Source organism: Anser brachyrhynchus, assembly GCF_964034855.1.
Source record: "Anser brachyrhynchus genome assembly, chromosome: 17".
NCBI classification, from domain to species: Eukaryota; Metazoa; Chordata; class Aves; order Anseriformes; family Anatidae; genus Anser; species Anser brachyrhynchus.
Genome location: NC_137710.1, coordinates 3,251,121 through 3,267,706, shown reverse-complemented (window position 1 = coordinate 3,267,706; position 16,586 = coordinate 3,251,121). Strand labels below are relative to the sequence as shown.

Below are 16,586 nucleotides of genomic sequence, written 5' to 3'. Positions count from 1 at the left end.
ACAGGCAGGAACTCAACAGGAAAATACAGCAACAGAAATCTAGGGCAGCCCCAACAAGAAATCCTATGGCTCTTCTGATCCTTGTTATATCACTTGAGCTCACTTTTCCACTCCGATCTTAATGCCAGCAGCTGAGCATTTTAAATTCACAAGAGGGTTCGGTACGGTTGCCTGCTAACACAATGCATTTAAGCCTGAAAGCGCAGCTCATGCTAGGAAGTTACAAGAATTTCTCTTGGGTTTGACTTTGACTTGGCCAGCGGGGTGGCAGCTGGACAGCTAGAGGGTGAGCATCGTGCTACTGCTGTCAGAGACATTTTCTGGGGAATTTTTGTCATACCCATAGCATTACATTTTGAAGACTGAGCCTAGAAATTTTCTCTGCAGGTACAGGAATGAAATGTGCTTTAAAGGCTTGTGGAAAATAGCCTTTGTCTCCTGAAAAAAAGAAGCAAGAGACTCCCTCCAATTGTAATGCTTGTAGGCAGAGGAGGGAAAGTTTGCAGGACGGCAGCTGTGACCAGAATTGTTCAACTAATTTTGAGGCCATTAGTATGGGATGGAAAGCAGGCTGTCATTTAGGTAATTAAAGAGAAAGCGGAGAATTATGTGAAAGTTAACAAGGGGAAACCATGGTGCAAGTGTTTCATTTCACTGCAATTAATTCGTGGCAGTGGATGGGGCCAGAGACTCCCCTCGCTCAGCTGCCCCCACACAGTGAAAGCGCTGGCACTGTGCACAAGGACATGGACTTGGCAGAGGTGCCCCAGGCTGCTCGCAAGCCACACGTGGCTGAGTGGCCACCCAGAGCCTGCCCTGCGCTCGTGTTTCTGGCCGTTGGTGTCGCGTGTCCCGGAGAATCGTCATAAATTAAGTACCGAATGTGCTGGACAGCATGTGAAATATGCAAGAAGGATGTAAGAAAAGAATCTGTTTTATTAGCTTATTTGACCTTTTCATTAAAAAAAGTTCAAACTGAAAATTAAATGTCTCGCTCAGTAGTCAAAGATAAAAAGAGTTTAAATGCTAAAAAGCCAATCACGTTATGGTTAGCCGTTGCCATACAGTGCTAAAGCAGTCCACACAAACACCTGATCTTGCTGTAAGCTTTTGTTAGAATAAATAGCTGCTGACTGGGGAAGAGTTGTTTTGCCCACCTTGTGGGTGACAGCTGTCCAATTTCAACAATGTAGGAGGCATTTCCTGGTTACGACACTAATTGGGAACTTCCTATAAACATTATTCATCTCTCTACACGGCCAGAAGTTCAGAACAAAAACAATAAACTAACAAAAATGAATGCTTGGCTGTGTCATACTCTAAAATTATTTCTGAACCACCATAAAAAAGGTAAGAAAAATAGTTGCTGTGTGGTAACAATTACACATTGAAGATTCTTAAAAAAACAAGCCAGTATTTAACCTGACCTCACAGCTATAAAAAAGAGTTTTGTTTACCTTGGCATAATTCTCATGTTTTATTTCAAGTTGAAATGTATTCCAGCGGAGTCACATCTTTTGCCACTTGTGAGTCTTTCAAACACTCATAGAACTATGGAAAAAAAAGTTAGGTAACTTTCCACTGTAGGTGATGGCCTGGTGATCTTCAGTTCTCAAAAATAATTCTATAATGGAAATGTCTTCATCCACTGCAGAAAATTAAAGATTTGTATTACAAGACAGAAGGCTTTTATTTCCTCTGAGATACATTAAGCAATCACATATGTCAATTTACTATATACATTTTCATACTGAAGACAGACCAAAAACTACAGTAAAAATATAAAGAGGAGACAGATTTGTAAACAAAGCGCTTCACAGAAGGACAACAGTCTCAGGGATACCACTGGCGTGTTATGAAATAAACTGTTTCCATTTTGTTTTGCAAAAAGGATTGATCTTTGTGCCCTTGGCCTGCTACTGAGTCACAGTTTACAAGCAGTGGCACACGCTACGCTGTCCAAAACCAAACAGGTCCTTTCTCCCAACCCCTTCCTCCTTTGCGCGGCTCTTCAGATCTCCCCAACTCAGTTTCTCTCTAAAGAGAAAATGACTAACCGATGAAAACAGCTAAATCACTGTCAGCAGGAAATTAACGTAATGGTTAGCACTGCACCTGCCATCAGGTGATTTAAAAGTGATCAAAAAAATAAATTCCATCACTTTTCAATATGAAATTACATGAATATGTTAGTTACTTCTAAACCTGCAAAAGCTGCTTTGTTTTTAACTGATCACAGTTGATTCAATGCCTTTTATTAAGAGAAAAAATTAAGATTTATTCAGCAGCCAGTGACTTGCAGAGTCACTAAACCTGGTCATGGATTTACAGTGAATTGTGGGTACGTTTGTTCCATCAGTTCTTTCTCACTTGAAGCAAATGAGATTATTTCTGTAGGCTAAGCATGTGCTTACCGCTTTGCTGCATCAGCACGGTGCTCAGCAATTTTGGGGATTTGCTCCTGAAACTTTTTAACATCAGTGGTTTCAGGATGCGAGTCACAGCACCGGTTTCGATCTACAAACCCTCCCGCTTCTTTTAGCTTGGGGCTTATCTTTATAGGAAAAGAAGAGATCTCTACACAGGAATATTACAGCACAGTGAGGCAGGGCATTCCAGCTACTCAGCATCCATTTCCTCTGAGAGCCCCATTAGCGTGCAGTAAGCAGACCCAACTCACTTTGAGAGAAGACTCAGTGTCTCTGCGCTTAATGCAAAGCGTACCTGCCGAAACAGCAGAACGTCGGGGTGCTGTAAACCAACACCACTCCCCAGGGTCACGAGAGGTTCAGCTCCACAGAGGAAACACAGACCAGGGAGTGCAGTTTGAATATACCGAGAAAAGAACTGAGCTCTCCACTGGACCAAAATTGTGTAAGAGCATCCCCAGTGTCCCCATGAAGAACCAGTACAAGAAAGCCAGTGCCACACAGCTTCCCACTCCAGCTTGCAGTGTAATAATTCCCCCTTGCAGACACGCTCATGGGTTGTGTCAGCACTGGATGATTTCTTTTTTGCTATATTTTTCCCCCATTGTTGCTAGCTGTTACTCAGTTTCATGTGCTTTTCTGTATTTTAACCATATCTGGTTACCCTTTTGTCCTCAGAACCAGACGACACGGTGCCTATTGCAAGCATCCAACTCACATTGGTAGAACAAATAATCAGACAGTGAGAAATTTCCTGATTTAAAAAAAGGAAAAACAATCTGGTATGGGCAAGGTTGCCTTTTTTTTTTTTATATTTTGAAACAGCTCTACTCAATACATTCTACTTTTGGAGCTCTGAGCCCTGGAACAATATGCTAAAACAGCCCTTGGCCGTGGCATTGAAAAACACTTCCCAATCTCTTATTCAACAATGTTCATATCCTTGATCCTGTTATCTGTAACACACAGAAGGACTCCAACTACAATAAGCTGTGTGCAGGTACAACAAAGGCTGCAGGCTCAGGAACAGACCTGCAAGATCTGACAGCCCAGACTTTTTCTGAGCAGGAAGCGTTAGAAACATGGTTGAGAGAAGTTTAATTATTTGACTAAAGGAATTACTGGCTGCCTTAGTATCTGTTTGCTGCTACAGTACTCTCAAGAGTTTTATCGGAAATGCATTCAGAGCAGTGCACTTAGAGTCTTGTGCCAGGCTCATCTCAGAAGCCCTTAGACTTGTATTAATATTGCAGATGCATTTATAATGAGAACAAACAAAAATAAATCAAGTGAGGGAAAAAAAAAAGAAAAGCATACTCACAAAATATCATAGAGAAAAGAACGGAAGCTTAGCACCTCTTTCTTCTGCACCAGATAACTGCGTCCTGTGAACAGTCTCTGCAAGTTCTGTTGTCTATATTGTAATGCAAAAACACTACATGGAAATCAAGGAACTCAGACAATAAGAATTACAGAGGTCCCAGATTCAAACCGGCAGGCAGCAATGGTACACTTTTTATTTCCCTCCTCTTCTCCCCCCTCCCCCAAAGAGGGCACAGAATTCATCAGACACAAATTCTCACTGATTAAATTTTAAGGGTTATTTTTTACATGCATCGTGTTTTAAAGAGCAGTTTAAAACAGCCTCAGGTAGACCTGGTTTTAAGCACAGATTAGTTAGCCTGCATAGATTAACCAGAACACGCTTGACAAGTTTTTGCCCAGAACTGCTCTGAAAGTAGATCAAAGTTCTACAGATGTGGTGCAGAAGCTACCCTTGCGAGCAAATATGAGCGTGCTTTATTTTCTACCCGCCGAAGCAACAGCCATTCCAAAGGAGAAGCCAATTCCCAAGCTCAAAAACGCAGTGTCAGGTTGTAAAGCACAGTCGTGCTCTCGCCTAAAGGACGGCCGAGCTGTGGCATGCCAATCAGAGCAGGAGCCAGACATCTGATGGGGCTGGGCAAGAGCCACAAGCAACTACTGTTTTGCAGAGGGCTTTTCAGGAATCCATCCCACAAGACAGTCTTTGCAAAGGACTACACTGTTGCTGTCTTTCAGGCTGAATGAAATCCTGCAGAGGAACTTCTGAACAAAATATCCTTTCAGTTTATGCAAATGCTGGCACACAACCTTTATCCTCTGTCAGTCGGTCCCAGCACAACTAAGGTTTTTTGGTTCTGAATGTTATCAGAATTACTTTTGTTTGTCTGGTACCTACAGGAACATTGTTCTGGTCAAGTTCATCTAAGGCCTTACCGAGTGCAACATTTTTAGGGAGAGGTAATACTTCCAGAGGAAAGCACAGATGAAGTTTCAGCATGCAGCTTTCTCATTAGGAGCCCAAATTCTCCCTTTGTGATACATATCAACACAAGTTTACTCAGTCCTAGTGACAAGTGATACAATCTCCTTTGTTACAAATCTTGTCAAACAAAGCAGAAATTCTTAAGGCTATTTATGAAAACAAACAAGAGCCCCCTTCTCCAATTACTCCTGTAGCTCACATACTCAGGACAGAAACTTCCTATCAGAGTTCATGTTCATAAAATGCATTGCTGTGACAGCTATTATACGGGTTCTTTGCCCCTTCAGTATGCTCTCTGACCCTGGAATGAAAGAACTAAAACTATTAACCCACAAAAATTCAAAGGTTATTTACACTGAGAGTCAGGCTTAAATTCAGACACAAAACTATTCTATATATCACCATTTCCTGTACTGTCCTCCTTTCCACAAATATAGCCAGCATAATAAACCAGTTCTGGGTGCAAGTCATACTTGTGCTTGCTTTTTTCTAGACCTCCTACAGCTTGCTCCAAAATGCCTTCTTCCTTCCATCTGCTTAGACACATGCAAAAGTCAAATCCTGTCACGACCTTGAGGAGCCATAAAGAATCCTATAAAAAAAATCCAAGCTTTTCATGCGAAGGCATGCAGGCGTTTTCTCTACTGCAAAGCACGAGGAGGATATTGGTTATAATGCTGTCACCCAGGTCAAGCAGAGTGTTCACAGTGACTCTTCCCAGCCACCTAAATCTGGTCACAGAAGAGCAATAAATACCGTATTAATGCTGCTGCTGTTCGGACTGCAGTGAGGGCTCATGCGGAGGAGAGTGCTAAGCTCCAGATCAGCAACCATCTGTTGAGACTCGGCCAAGGCACGCTGCAGCTTACTTGTGGGGTAACAGGTATCCTGGAGGAGACAGAAAGCGAGCCACAGTTATGAAATCATCTCTCTAGAATAGGCTGAAGAGTTATAACAGCAAGAATCATCACTTCCATTTTAAAATGCCTCAGTTCAAAATCAGTCACAATTCCCCATAAAATTAACAAAACACATTCTGCAATAAAGTACTGACTTTGTTGATGGTAGGATTGCAGCATCTATTTTTTGGCTCAATCACTGAAAGGTTACTGATGTCCAGAGGGGAGTTTGCATCAGAGAACTTCTCACATCTTTGAGGTCTGTCTCCTTTCTGGGTGGAAGTCAAACAATGGGGAGAATCCAAGTGAAAAGAATTCAGATCCACATCTTCTTCACTGTTAAAAAAAAATTAAAAATAAGATATTGCCAGAAACAGCATCACCATTCTTTTTAAACTTGCAAAGAAAAATAAAGGGACAAAAAATATTTATGGGCCCGGACCCAAGAAAACCAAACGTGTGAGATTGCTCTGTTCCTCAGAGTTGTTCCCATGTTTGACATCTTCACTAGATGAGCTTCGGTCTCTGAGGACAAGGGTTTGACATTCAACCAGTTTCAAGAACAAAGATATTGCCGTGTGCTAGAATATGTATTTAATATCACAAAGAGCATACAAAAGGCAGTATCTACTTCCTCCCAGTACTCTGGTGGTACGCCTTCTCTCATACACTACTCCTTTTTTCTTCTTTTTTTGAAATCACCATTTAGGCAAATTAATATTTGTAGGTATACTTTTTCAAGAGAATCTCAGACATTTAAAGCCATTATCTCATTTTGGAGATCATGGGAGAGCTTTCCCAAAGAGGCTTTATTATATTTATTTATAAATACAGGAGGAAACAGTACATTTAAAGTTCAGTTTGGGTAAACTGCGATTAAACCCAAAACTCATTTGCCTGACTACGATTTCAGAGTGGAGTTGAAGCACACAAGCTATTGGCATGCATCTTCCCCTAGGTTTTAAAGCAAAACAAAATATTAATTTAGCACTGGGTGTATCTGAGTATATTTAGGAGTATCTGAAAAGCAATTTAAATGTCAATAAAAGCAACAAATCAGACCCAGAACATTATTACTGTCCCAACACTGACTTATAAATATCACAAGCTTGCCCTGATAGGGTCTGTAACCCTTAATATGCATGTATGAGGACTGAAACTTTCTCACAACTTTCCCCTACTAAAAGTCAACTTGATTCAAGCCTAACCTTCAGAAAAACAGTTCTCAATTTCAGTGGCTTAACTCAGAATTTTATCAGAACGTACCACATCCCTCTGCCAGCTCCAGCAACAACTGATCACAAATCAAGCCTAGAACTAACAAAGGCTGCAGCACGTTAGAAACTGTTTTGGCTCATCTGCTCAAGCAGTACGGGAACCCAGCAGCAGCCCAAATATACGTAAGAAATTTTTCCCTGAAATCACCTGGCCCCCGCGCTGAACGCAGTCTGCAGCTTGTTCAAAGACGTGCCCTGGATTCTGCTAGCAGGTTTGAGCTCTGCAGTGCATTTCATCTTCAGCTGCTATTTCCGCTTCATAAAGTTTTCAAAAAGTAAATAAAACGGCAACCATCTCCCCAGATAAAACATTTCCATATTCCTCGCTCTTCTGAGCAAAACATGACTGCTAGCACTGCCTGAATCAGTTAGTTAAATACACATCCATTAAAGAAAAGACTGTTTGCAAATTTCCAATGTTTGGTTAAGTATTCTTTAGATACTTGTTTGGCTTCCATACCTGGCAAGGCTGCTACAAAAAGGTTTATTTTTAAATGCCACTCAACCTAAGAAAAAGCTCTTGTGAGAGATGCCAGCTGAGAACTGTATGCTGTGTCTCGTTCCACTTCTCTTGTAAAACATGGGGATACAATAGGCTTTTAAGAAAGAGGAGCTCATGTTTGCGAGCTTCTGACAAGAGCAGGCTCTGGAGAGCTGCGACAGAACAAGCTGCAGCTCCTCGCAGCAGGGCACAGAGGTAAGGCAGTGAGCACAGCCAGGTTTGAAGAACTGCACAGGCTGGGAGGGAGCGGGGAGAAACGGGTTGGATTTTGAGGCAGGGAGCTGGCTCAAGGAACGGGTGGCTTAGTCCTGCAGGGGCACACCGAACAAGTAACTGCTGTCTTTAAAAACAGAACTGAGATAAACATCCCAAGCCTGGAAATGTTGGTCTAACGTAAATGGAGTCACTTAAGCCAGAGCACACAGAAAGGACTCCTGCCTTACAGTACTTCACGATCGCTCCTGCAGCTGGCTACGGTATTTGGCAGAGTTAATAGCCTGCTTGTTGGCTTGTCCAGAATTCAAGAACTCATGTCAAAAATATTTGCTGGGCTGACAGGGAGGTGCCAGCACCCTTCCCTACACACAGAATACATCATCAGCACTATGAGGCCAGCAGTGGGAAACTGGAGGATCCAGATTCAAGTCCTAGGAGGAATGTTGTGTTAAGGCATTGATGGCAGTAGCCAAACAAGATGCCCATGCTGAGGACTGCAATACTACACAGTCTCCTTCCCACTTACAGGGTGAGAGCGTATTTGGTGGCAAATCAGAATCAACAATGGCTGGAGAGCAGGCAGGCACTGAGTCAATCCGTCTCCAATTCACAGAGCTCCTAGGATCAAAACTTGATAGCTCAGCAAACTCCGACTGGCTAAAGCAGCCCTCCCATCCATTCTGTCTGCACTGCCAGAGTTTACTTTTTCCTTCTCCCCTAAAATCCTCTTAAGGACGAGTCAAAAAATGAAAGCAGTCTGAATGATTCAGCCTCAAAAAAGATCTGTAGGGGTGACAGTGTGTCATTTGTGCTGCCGGACAGAGTAAATACAGAAAGGTGAGGGCAGACGTAAGGGGAAGTCTTGTTTTATGACTTGTGCACAGTGGAAACTAAAAACAGCCAATACACAACGTGAATCTCAGCTAAGCTGCGTGGAAATGTGCCAGGACAGCACTATTTTTCCAGCGGCTGCCCATTCACCTTGTTTCTGAACAGGTCTGTCTCACTGCAGTAATGATTTCCATAGTATTTTTGTTTTAAAAGCAATATAGAAGAAAAGCATCGGTACAATCAGATATTTCCCTCCCATAACATTAAATTGTTTGGATATTGGGCCAGACTTGCTGGTTAAAACTCTTTTCAGGTTTAAACAGCTGTTCATTTACTGTACATGTAGCTATCAGCTGGAAAGCTACCTCTTCTTCGCCCATCTAAAAAGCAGCTATGAAGTAGCTTTGCAAAACTTCAGAAATCTTTCTTAAGCGGAGGTGCTAACTGGAAAGCCAGTCAATTTTTCGAAAGGACGAAGAGGAACCAGCACAAAAAATCCATAGAAACAGTCACAGCTCTGAATGCCCTTGCTTGTGCAGGCATAAAAACAACTTCTATAACTGCAAAGCAGCATTTATATTTTAGACACCTTCCAGTGCCACTAAGACACTTCAGTATTTTTCTGACACTTCTCGGAATTAGAAACCTCATTCTGCTTGTCCTCAACCACACGTCCCGCTTTCCTCCCCCAGTATAAACACAGGGAGAAAGCCCCACGAACAAAGATGCTGTCCTTTAAATCTTGCCGTCTCTTTTTCTTGCCCTCAGTGAGGAAAGCAGCCTGTGCGGAAGAGCCATGTCCTACATTCTCGCCCAGCCGCTGTGTGATTTCTCAACAGAAATAACACAGTCAGTAAAACATCACACAAAATCCGGGTTTGTTTCTTGCCTTACAGTAACGTCACTGTACAAGTCCACGTCTGGTCTGAATCGGAACCCACCAGATTTACAAGCAACATCTGGGATTTCCAAAAATCAAAAGATTTTTGAAAATCTGCATTTTTCTCCTCAACTGGTTTATTTGGTGAGTTATGTAGCATAAAAATAGAATAATGATACCTTAGAGCTATTTTAACTTATTTTAAATTTGCCACTTTTCAAGTTGGTCTAATTTTAAGACAGCAGTTACTTTAAACATCCCCTGAAATAATACAAATTACTGAGAGTTTGTCCACAACTCTAGTTTGCCCCTGTCTATTTCTTAAATGTAACAAGTACGTAACCTTTTTGAACTGGCATATTTCATCTCTTCTGCAGTCTTGAGACAGTTGCAATCTTTTCTCTGCAATTTACTTCCATTTCCTTTTATAGGTTTGAAAATCTTCAGCCATTCTGGATCTGATATTGGCTTCCACCTTGCCTCTTTTTTAATGATGATGTTACTACTAAAGGAATCAGATTCAGATGTGTGAATCGCAACAGAAGTCTCTTTGCTTTTTTGGCCAAACAGAATTCCAGTTCTCTCTTCCCAGGTTTTATTTTCATTATCAGCTTTGTCAGATGTGGCTTTCTGGATCAAGGTATTTTGCGAATCTACACAAGAAGTGATGTTAAGCCAGTATTCAGGTGACGATGACTCAAAAGTTTGCTGGTCTCTGCTTTCCACTTCATTCTCCGAGATTTCCCTGTTTCTCAACAGCCTCGTGTTGTTTGCCTCATAAAATAGCTTGCTGTCTAGCTCATCAGAGCTTGATGCAACATCCTGCTTTTCTTCTTCTTCCATTGCCAAGCCTTTCACAACTTTTTGACACCGATTTAAGTGTGCTGATGTAGTTTTCTCCAAGCCTGATGCATCCAGTAACAGTCTATTATCTACTTCACAGATCTCAGAGGTGTTCTCTACCCTGCTTTTCAGAACTTGTGCAGTTCCATGATCCTCGTGTACCCTGTGGGTACTGTCAGTCCTAACTGACTCTGTTTGGCTGTTACTTTCAGGAGCAGGGAATACCGTACCTATGCTACAGTGGTGTGAAAAAGAAACCATCAGAAGCAGTGTATTTAAAGAGCATACGTAACTACTCTGGATAAAGCTATACATTAACTAGAGGCTGTAGCCATGGTTCTGCAGTGGCTTATATACTAACAAACAGCTGCATCCTGCCCAAACCCAACAGAAGCGTGCCCATATTTGACCACGTTACTTTGTAAAAAGAGTTTGAGAGTTCCTTCATGTTTTATCCAACTGATGATTTCGTTTGAACTTTCAGGGTGTGCACCAATTTCCTAATCTGAAAGCAAATTGAACTTTGTTTTTCAAATGTGGAATAGCGGGCCAGATTAACAGCCGTACCACCAGAATACTCCAGTTTTTAAAAAAGATCAGGAACTTTCTGACCTCCATATAATGCTTCATTCTGTGACTGATACTCATGGTGTCCTGACAACGTAAAACAGCTATCTGACAACTGCACTGGATATCTGTGGTCAAGTCCAGCAAAGCCATCTTGACACAGCACACATCTATTTCAGAATGCCAATTGTGGCTCAGCAGTGAAGTTTCTTGGAGAGTAAAGTAGTACATATACATATAAAAAAGAAAAAAAAGATTTCTATACCTCCTTTCATATGCCACCTTTTCATGCTTTTGCCTTAATTCCTGAGAGTTCTCCAAGCTGACATGAAGAAACTGCAAGTCACGCTGCTGTTTTACATAGATCTGCTTAAAGATAGCGAGGCACATTAATGAAGTTCTGGAATGCAAGAACGCTGCTGTCAGGCACTAACACACTGCTTGTCTTCTAAATATATCCTCAAAATATTTTTATAAACTTTTTTTTTAATATATATGCAGGTTTTGTTGTTGTTATTTTGTGCGTTTGTTTTTAAACAAACCATTTTCATCTATCTGTAGTCAAACTATTGTCAAAGCCATCCAAATCTAAGGGGCTCTCTCTCCATGCATTTACGAAAACATTTTTCTGAAATAGTATTTTTTATTACAGGACTGGAGTGGTCTTCTATAACTGAACCACAATGAACCAAAAATACAGTATCATTACTGCTATTCAGTACTCAGCATAAGTTGTTATTATGTTGTTCAAAGCAAAATTACAGGACAAGGAATGATGACTGCAGTTTTGGTTTTCACTGCGCGGAATATTTTGTATAGCTAACTTAAAAGATAACAGACTGATCAATTATTTGCAATATAAAAAAAAAATCGAACGTGCCTTGGAAACCTCAAATAAGTGCAGGTGAAAACACTAGTTTTAAGCAAGCTCTTTAAGCAAGCTCCCTTGAAGCAAGCTCTTTTGGTACACCCTGCCCCTTTATGCTGCAGGAGTTGACCCTGAGCACACGTGAGCCAGCACACCCAACTCCCACTGCCTTTCAGATGACTTCGGAGCATAGCACCTTCTGGTTATACACACACTGATGAACTGTTACCTCATCAGGGTGCTGCGGGGATGTTTACTCATTGCAGAACTAAGTAGATACAACTACACAATAGAGGCCAAAAGCCTGTGTAAATACAAAAAAAAAAAATCAACATTTCGTAGTGATCTCAACAAGGCAGCAACAGCAAATTTGATTTTTTTTTCTTTCTTATTTAAGAACAGACAGTTTTAACTTTCATACTGTTCTACGAAAATCTGATGTTACTGAAAAACATCTTTATAATCTAAGAGTAGAAACACAATTAGGGTCATACCTGTCGCAAACTTGATAGTTCTGTGTCAGTCCGTACTTGTTTAGACTTGGCAAACTGAAGAAGTTGATCCTTTCTCTTTGCTTTTTCAACTGTTTCAAAACATATTATACAGTTTTCAAATTACTTACTTTAAGTGAATAGACACAAATCAAGTAAATTTGTTTATGCATGTCTGTAGCAGTAGAAACAAGTACCTAAACAAAATAAAAGCATTTTCTTAAGATCAACAGGATCTCTTTTCCCTCTGAACAAAAACAGTAAGTTGTCTCTCAGATTTATTAAGTATTTTCTTTGGGCTCTTCACGTAAACCAGCATCTAGTTTTACTAGTAGCAATATTCTACTTCATTGATTGATATATTTTACTTTTCCATGTTTACATTCTTTCATGGAAAAGAAGTTTAGTAATTAATTCTAAAACATGCCTTGTACAGGTAAGTGCTGGGAAATACTGAGTACCAAAGTACCAAACTGAATTTGTGAACATATTGCTGCTTCAACAACACCTGCTTGCTGCCCACAGGAGGGAGTGAACTGGCTAGTAATTTCATGTGGCCTAAGCTCTAGATTTTGCATGTTGCATCTTTTCAGTAGATCACCAACTTCTATGCAACCTAAGTCAGAAGGAAGAACACCACCCCCATTTATTGTATTAATACCACGAGAGACATGAAAGTCTCAAAAATTCTCAAGAGGGAATCCTCTGAACCATTTACTCCACACATCATCACATTGGTGAACTTTGTGCTTTTACAACGTTTTATAAACTGTCTCTGCAGAAGTCCTAGATACTGCTTTCACAGAATAACACACAGGGGCATATACCTTTATTAAATGTCAAGAAAGCTGCCTCCCTCAGATTCCAGCGAACTGCTGTCATCTAGAAGGTTCTGATCTGTTGAAAGCTGAGGCTTGAAAAGCCAACTGCCAGCACTTACCATTAAGTGCAAGCTCATTCTTCAAGGAGACATTTTCTTGTTTGAGGTGAATGATTTCTTCCTGCTGCTTATCATTTTCTTTCATCTTTTCACAGAGGTCATCTTTAAAACAAAACATAGTATTTCCCAGAATGAAAAGGAATCACGCTGGTCCATACTAAATTAGGTGCCTGGTATAAACATTTACCTTTCAGCTTATCTGTTTCAAGTATTAGTTCTCTCAGTCTCAGTCTGAGGTCCTGCTTTTCTTTGTTGAGACTGAATTCTTCTGCCTTTGCTGCACGCAGTGCACTCTCCAGCTTTAATTTAGATGTAACCTCAGTAATGTAATCAGTTGTTTCAAGTATAGCCTCTCCCTGAAATATGAAATAGAACGTATTCCTGATTATTGTTTTACCTTCATGTATGGATCTTGACAAAACAACAGTATGCCTTACTGCAGTAGGTGTAGTTACTTCACAAATTTCCTTCTAGGTTTTTGAGGGGAAAAAAAAAAAAAAATCAAATCCAGGAAACATGCCTTTTTATGGAAATAAACCAGTTTATTGTTTGTTGACCACTTTTTCCTTCTCAGTCAAGCCAAAGAATTAAACAGATGTGAAATCAACACAGACTAAAACACTGTGTCAGCCACCAATAAATGCACTGCATTTTGATCACAGTTAGTGCCTGATGAGACGACAGATGTTACCTTCAGCTCAAGCTTTTTAAGAAGCTCCTGTTCTCTAGCTAGCAGCTGGCCTTTTTTAGCAGACAGTTCCAAAACTGAGCAGCGGAGAATTTGATTTTCCTCCTAGTGAACAGAAACGACAATGTCAATTTTTACTTCACTAATTCAAAGTTACTATTTTGCCAGCAAATGTACGGACAACTTTATTTAAAAATCACAAACGGCAACAGAGGATTTGGACAAAAGAACGCTGGAATAAAAATTGTTCCCCAGTTCTTTACATCTAAACTTGCTTGTGATCAAGGGCCTTAATAGCCTGCATTCCTTAAAACTATTAGATAGATGAAAACACAGAATACTGCTTTACCATATTGGACATGGGGAAAAATTATCCCAATAAACACAACATTGCCAAGTTGCTTTAAAAAAATAATAAAATAAAAACTTATTTTCATATCCTTAAAGCACTTACAGAATATTAACAGTTCTTAATAGTAACCAGTGGCATAAGTAAGACTTTCTGGAACTTCCCAGTGAAGTACCAGTACAGTTTTGGGGGTTAACATGAAGTCGTGGTGCCTGAGATTTTTGGAAGCAAGTTGGTTCTGAACAACGTTCTCCAAAACTAAGCAAACAAACATCAAATTCCAAATCCTAGCTTAGGAAATAATTTTCTTCCCCCCACACAATTTAGATTGATACCTTGATCTAAGATTACTGTACTAAAAGACAAATACAACTCAGGAGCCTGATAATCTGAAATATTCATTCACCAGTGAAATTCACAAGTGTCAATGGCATTCCACACATGCTTGGACTGCAAAATCAGACCATTATTCAACTCCTACCTCCAGACCCTGACAGTGAAGAGTCACGTCTGTTAGTTTTTGAGACAGCTCTTTAAACTTCTGTTGCGTAATTTCACATATTGTCTTACTGTCACTCTGCTGAGATTCTAAGAGCTTTAACTTTTTGGTTAGTGATTTTATAATGTCATTTCTCTTGTTCAGTTCATCTGAAAAAAAAAAAAAAAAGACAAGGTATTTGTGAGAAACCAGGCTAGATATTTCTGAGATTTTAATTACTGGATGGTGATTTTATGTTAATGTATGGGCAGTAGTTTAATCCTGGGTCCACAAATTAAATGAGTGTTTAGCTAAAATCATGTAATTCAGAAATGAATGTTCACTTTGCGCACTCCAAATCAGGATTCCAGTTACCTAGGTCAGACAGAACACAAACTCCATGGTGACCTCTGTGGTATGGCTGTCAAACAAGGCTGTTCGGAGCCACCAGGTGATTTGTCCAGGTGGCTCGTGGATGATATCAAAGCTCTGCAGCAGAACCTCAGGGCACAGGGCTCTGCAGACCACCGGCACACTTGCAAGTTGATCTCTCTCGCCATGGTTACTTCATCAGTTATTTTTTAGAGTCCACAGAAGCAATTCACAAATTCAAATGAAAGTGCTACATGATCAGACCATTTTAGTACCATTGTAGAAGTTTTGATCTCATAAAGAAGACAGCTAAATGTAAGGCTGAAGTGTAGGAAATGGTTCCTTACAAGATGCAACGCTGTCATTAAGGGCTCAGAGCATCTGAACGTGCTTAAAAGACCAGGGTCCTATTCTTTACAGACAACGCTTACTGTTTAATAAGGCACATCGTTCTGCCAGAGTCAGTATTTTTTGCCGATCATCTTCCCAGGCGAGACGCTCCCTCTGATGCACGGCAACCAAGGCGTTCAGCTCCTCATCACGGTCCTTCAGTTCTGCGATTAAAGCCTGGAGCTCTCGCCTCTGTTTCTCAACGGTGCTGTTCTCAAAGCTCGGGCTGAATTTCTAGGAAAGCCAACAAGGAGGACACACTTCGACACGAAGAACAAGCGACCCGGTTTCCTGATAACAAACTCCGGGTCGGTCGAAATTGAAGTATTTGTGTGTTAGGAACAGAGACCGCCCCTAAACGCTCCCTGCGGCTGCGGTGCCACCTGTGGGCTTTGCCCGAAGCCGTCAGCAGCACGCTGAGCGCTTCACGTTTCCAGCAGCCCCCTGCCCACGGCCCTGGTTCTCGTTTTATTTATTTATTTATTTTTACCTGAGGCGAAGCGGAGCGCGGCCGGGCCGGGTTCATAGGGGCCGCTGCCAGGCGTTAGCCCGGAGCGGGCAGCAGCCGGCATGGAGCCTCGGGGGCTCCCGCTTGCTGAGGCGCCGCACGGCCACCCAGCCGCCTTCTCATCCGGCAGCCCTGCGAGAAAAGGGGGAAAAAAAGACAAAAAAAAAAAAATCAGAAAAAACGCAAAACCCCCTGGGGAGCCCCCCCCTCACAGGACCCTGAGGCGGCGACCCCCTCCCCTCAGGCTCCTCCCGCCCCCCCTCCAAACCCACCGGCGCCCTCGCCCTGACGTCACGGCTGCGCCCCGCCCCCGTGGCCGTTAGGCAGAAGCCCCGCCCCGGAGGGGAAGGGCCGCGGGTTCGAGTCCCGCGCCCGCCAGGCGCTGTCAGCGAAGGGTAAGCGCCCCCCTCGGGTTCGTCGTGGAACAGCTGCAGAGAGGCGGCTGTCGCGTTAATTAAATCTAATTACATCTACGGGTTTATCATCAAAAATCGCAGAGAAAAGGACTTGGCAGAGGATAATGTACACAATGGGTTTGAACTCGTATAAGTTTATAGTGGCAATTCCAAGACAGCGCCAACCAGGGAGCATTTAACGTCTTTAAACGGGGCAGTGAAATACAGAGCACCAAACCTGTGCTCAGAGCTCTTTGCTAGGAGCCTGGAAGGCTGCAAAGCTTTCACTTCACTGTGCCTTCCCCGTGAACACAGTGTGCGGAAGCAAACAAGCAGTCAGACTTTATGCAGGTAA

At 41.7% G+C, this 16,586-nt stretch overlaps 1 protein-coding gene across 11 annotated transcripts; it reads right to left on the bottom strand.

The window, feature by feature from the left end:
• Positions 1-916: 916 nt before the first annotated feature.
• Positions 917-16,576, bottom strand: CCDC62 (coiled-coil domain containing 62). 11 transcript variants are annotated; one of them, XR_013940354.1, is made up of 14 exons: positions 15,819-16,065; positions 15,370-15,562; positions 14,570-14,736; positions 13,743-13,844; positions 13,239-13,407; positions 13,052-13,153; positions 12,115-12,203; positions 11,018-11,121; positions 9,686-10,420; positions 5,792-5,972; positions 5,494-5,625; positions 3,751-3,864; positions 2,415-3,183; positions 917-1,551 (listed from the first exon to the last, which is right to left on the bottom strand). XR_013940354.1 is itself a non-coding variant. In XM_080559505.1 (14 exons), the coding sequence occupies exons 2-13, from the start codon at positions 15,852-15,854 to the stop codon at positions 3,757-3,759; spliced, it is 2,097 nt and encodes a 698-aa protein (XP_080415631.1). In that variant the 5' UTR covers positions 15,855-15,968; positions 16,109-16,576; the 3' UTR covers positions 917-1,648; positions 3,751-3,756. The 11 variants fall into 11 exon arrangements, 8 of the variants coding, with proteins under 8 accessions (XP_080415631.1, XP_080415634.1, XP_080415635.1 ...); XR_013940355.1 differs by having other exon boundaries at positions 3,751-3,843; XR_013940356.1 differs by having other exon boundaries at positions 2,415-2,724; positions 3,751-3,843.
• Positions 16,577-16,586: the final 10 nt, after the last annotated feature.

Excerpts from the sequence above, each read along its gene's own strand:
- CCDC62 (XM_080559505.1), bottom strand. The coding sequence starts at position 15,854 with ATGAACCCGGCCCGGCCGCGCTCCGCTTCGCCTCAG. Across the intron at positions 13,845-14,569 it reads TTCACTGTCAGGGTCTGGAG|GAGGAAAATCAAATTCTCCG; the intron begins GTAGGAGTTGAA and ends TCTGTTCACTAG. Across the intron at positions 11,122-12,114 it reads AACTATCAAGTTTGCGACAG|CAGATCTATGTAAAACAGCA; the intron begins GTATGACCCTAA and ends GCTATCTTTAAG.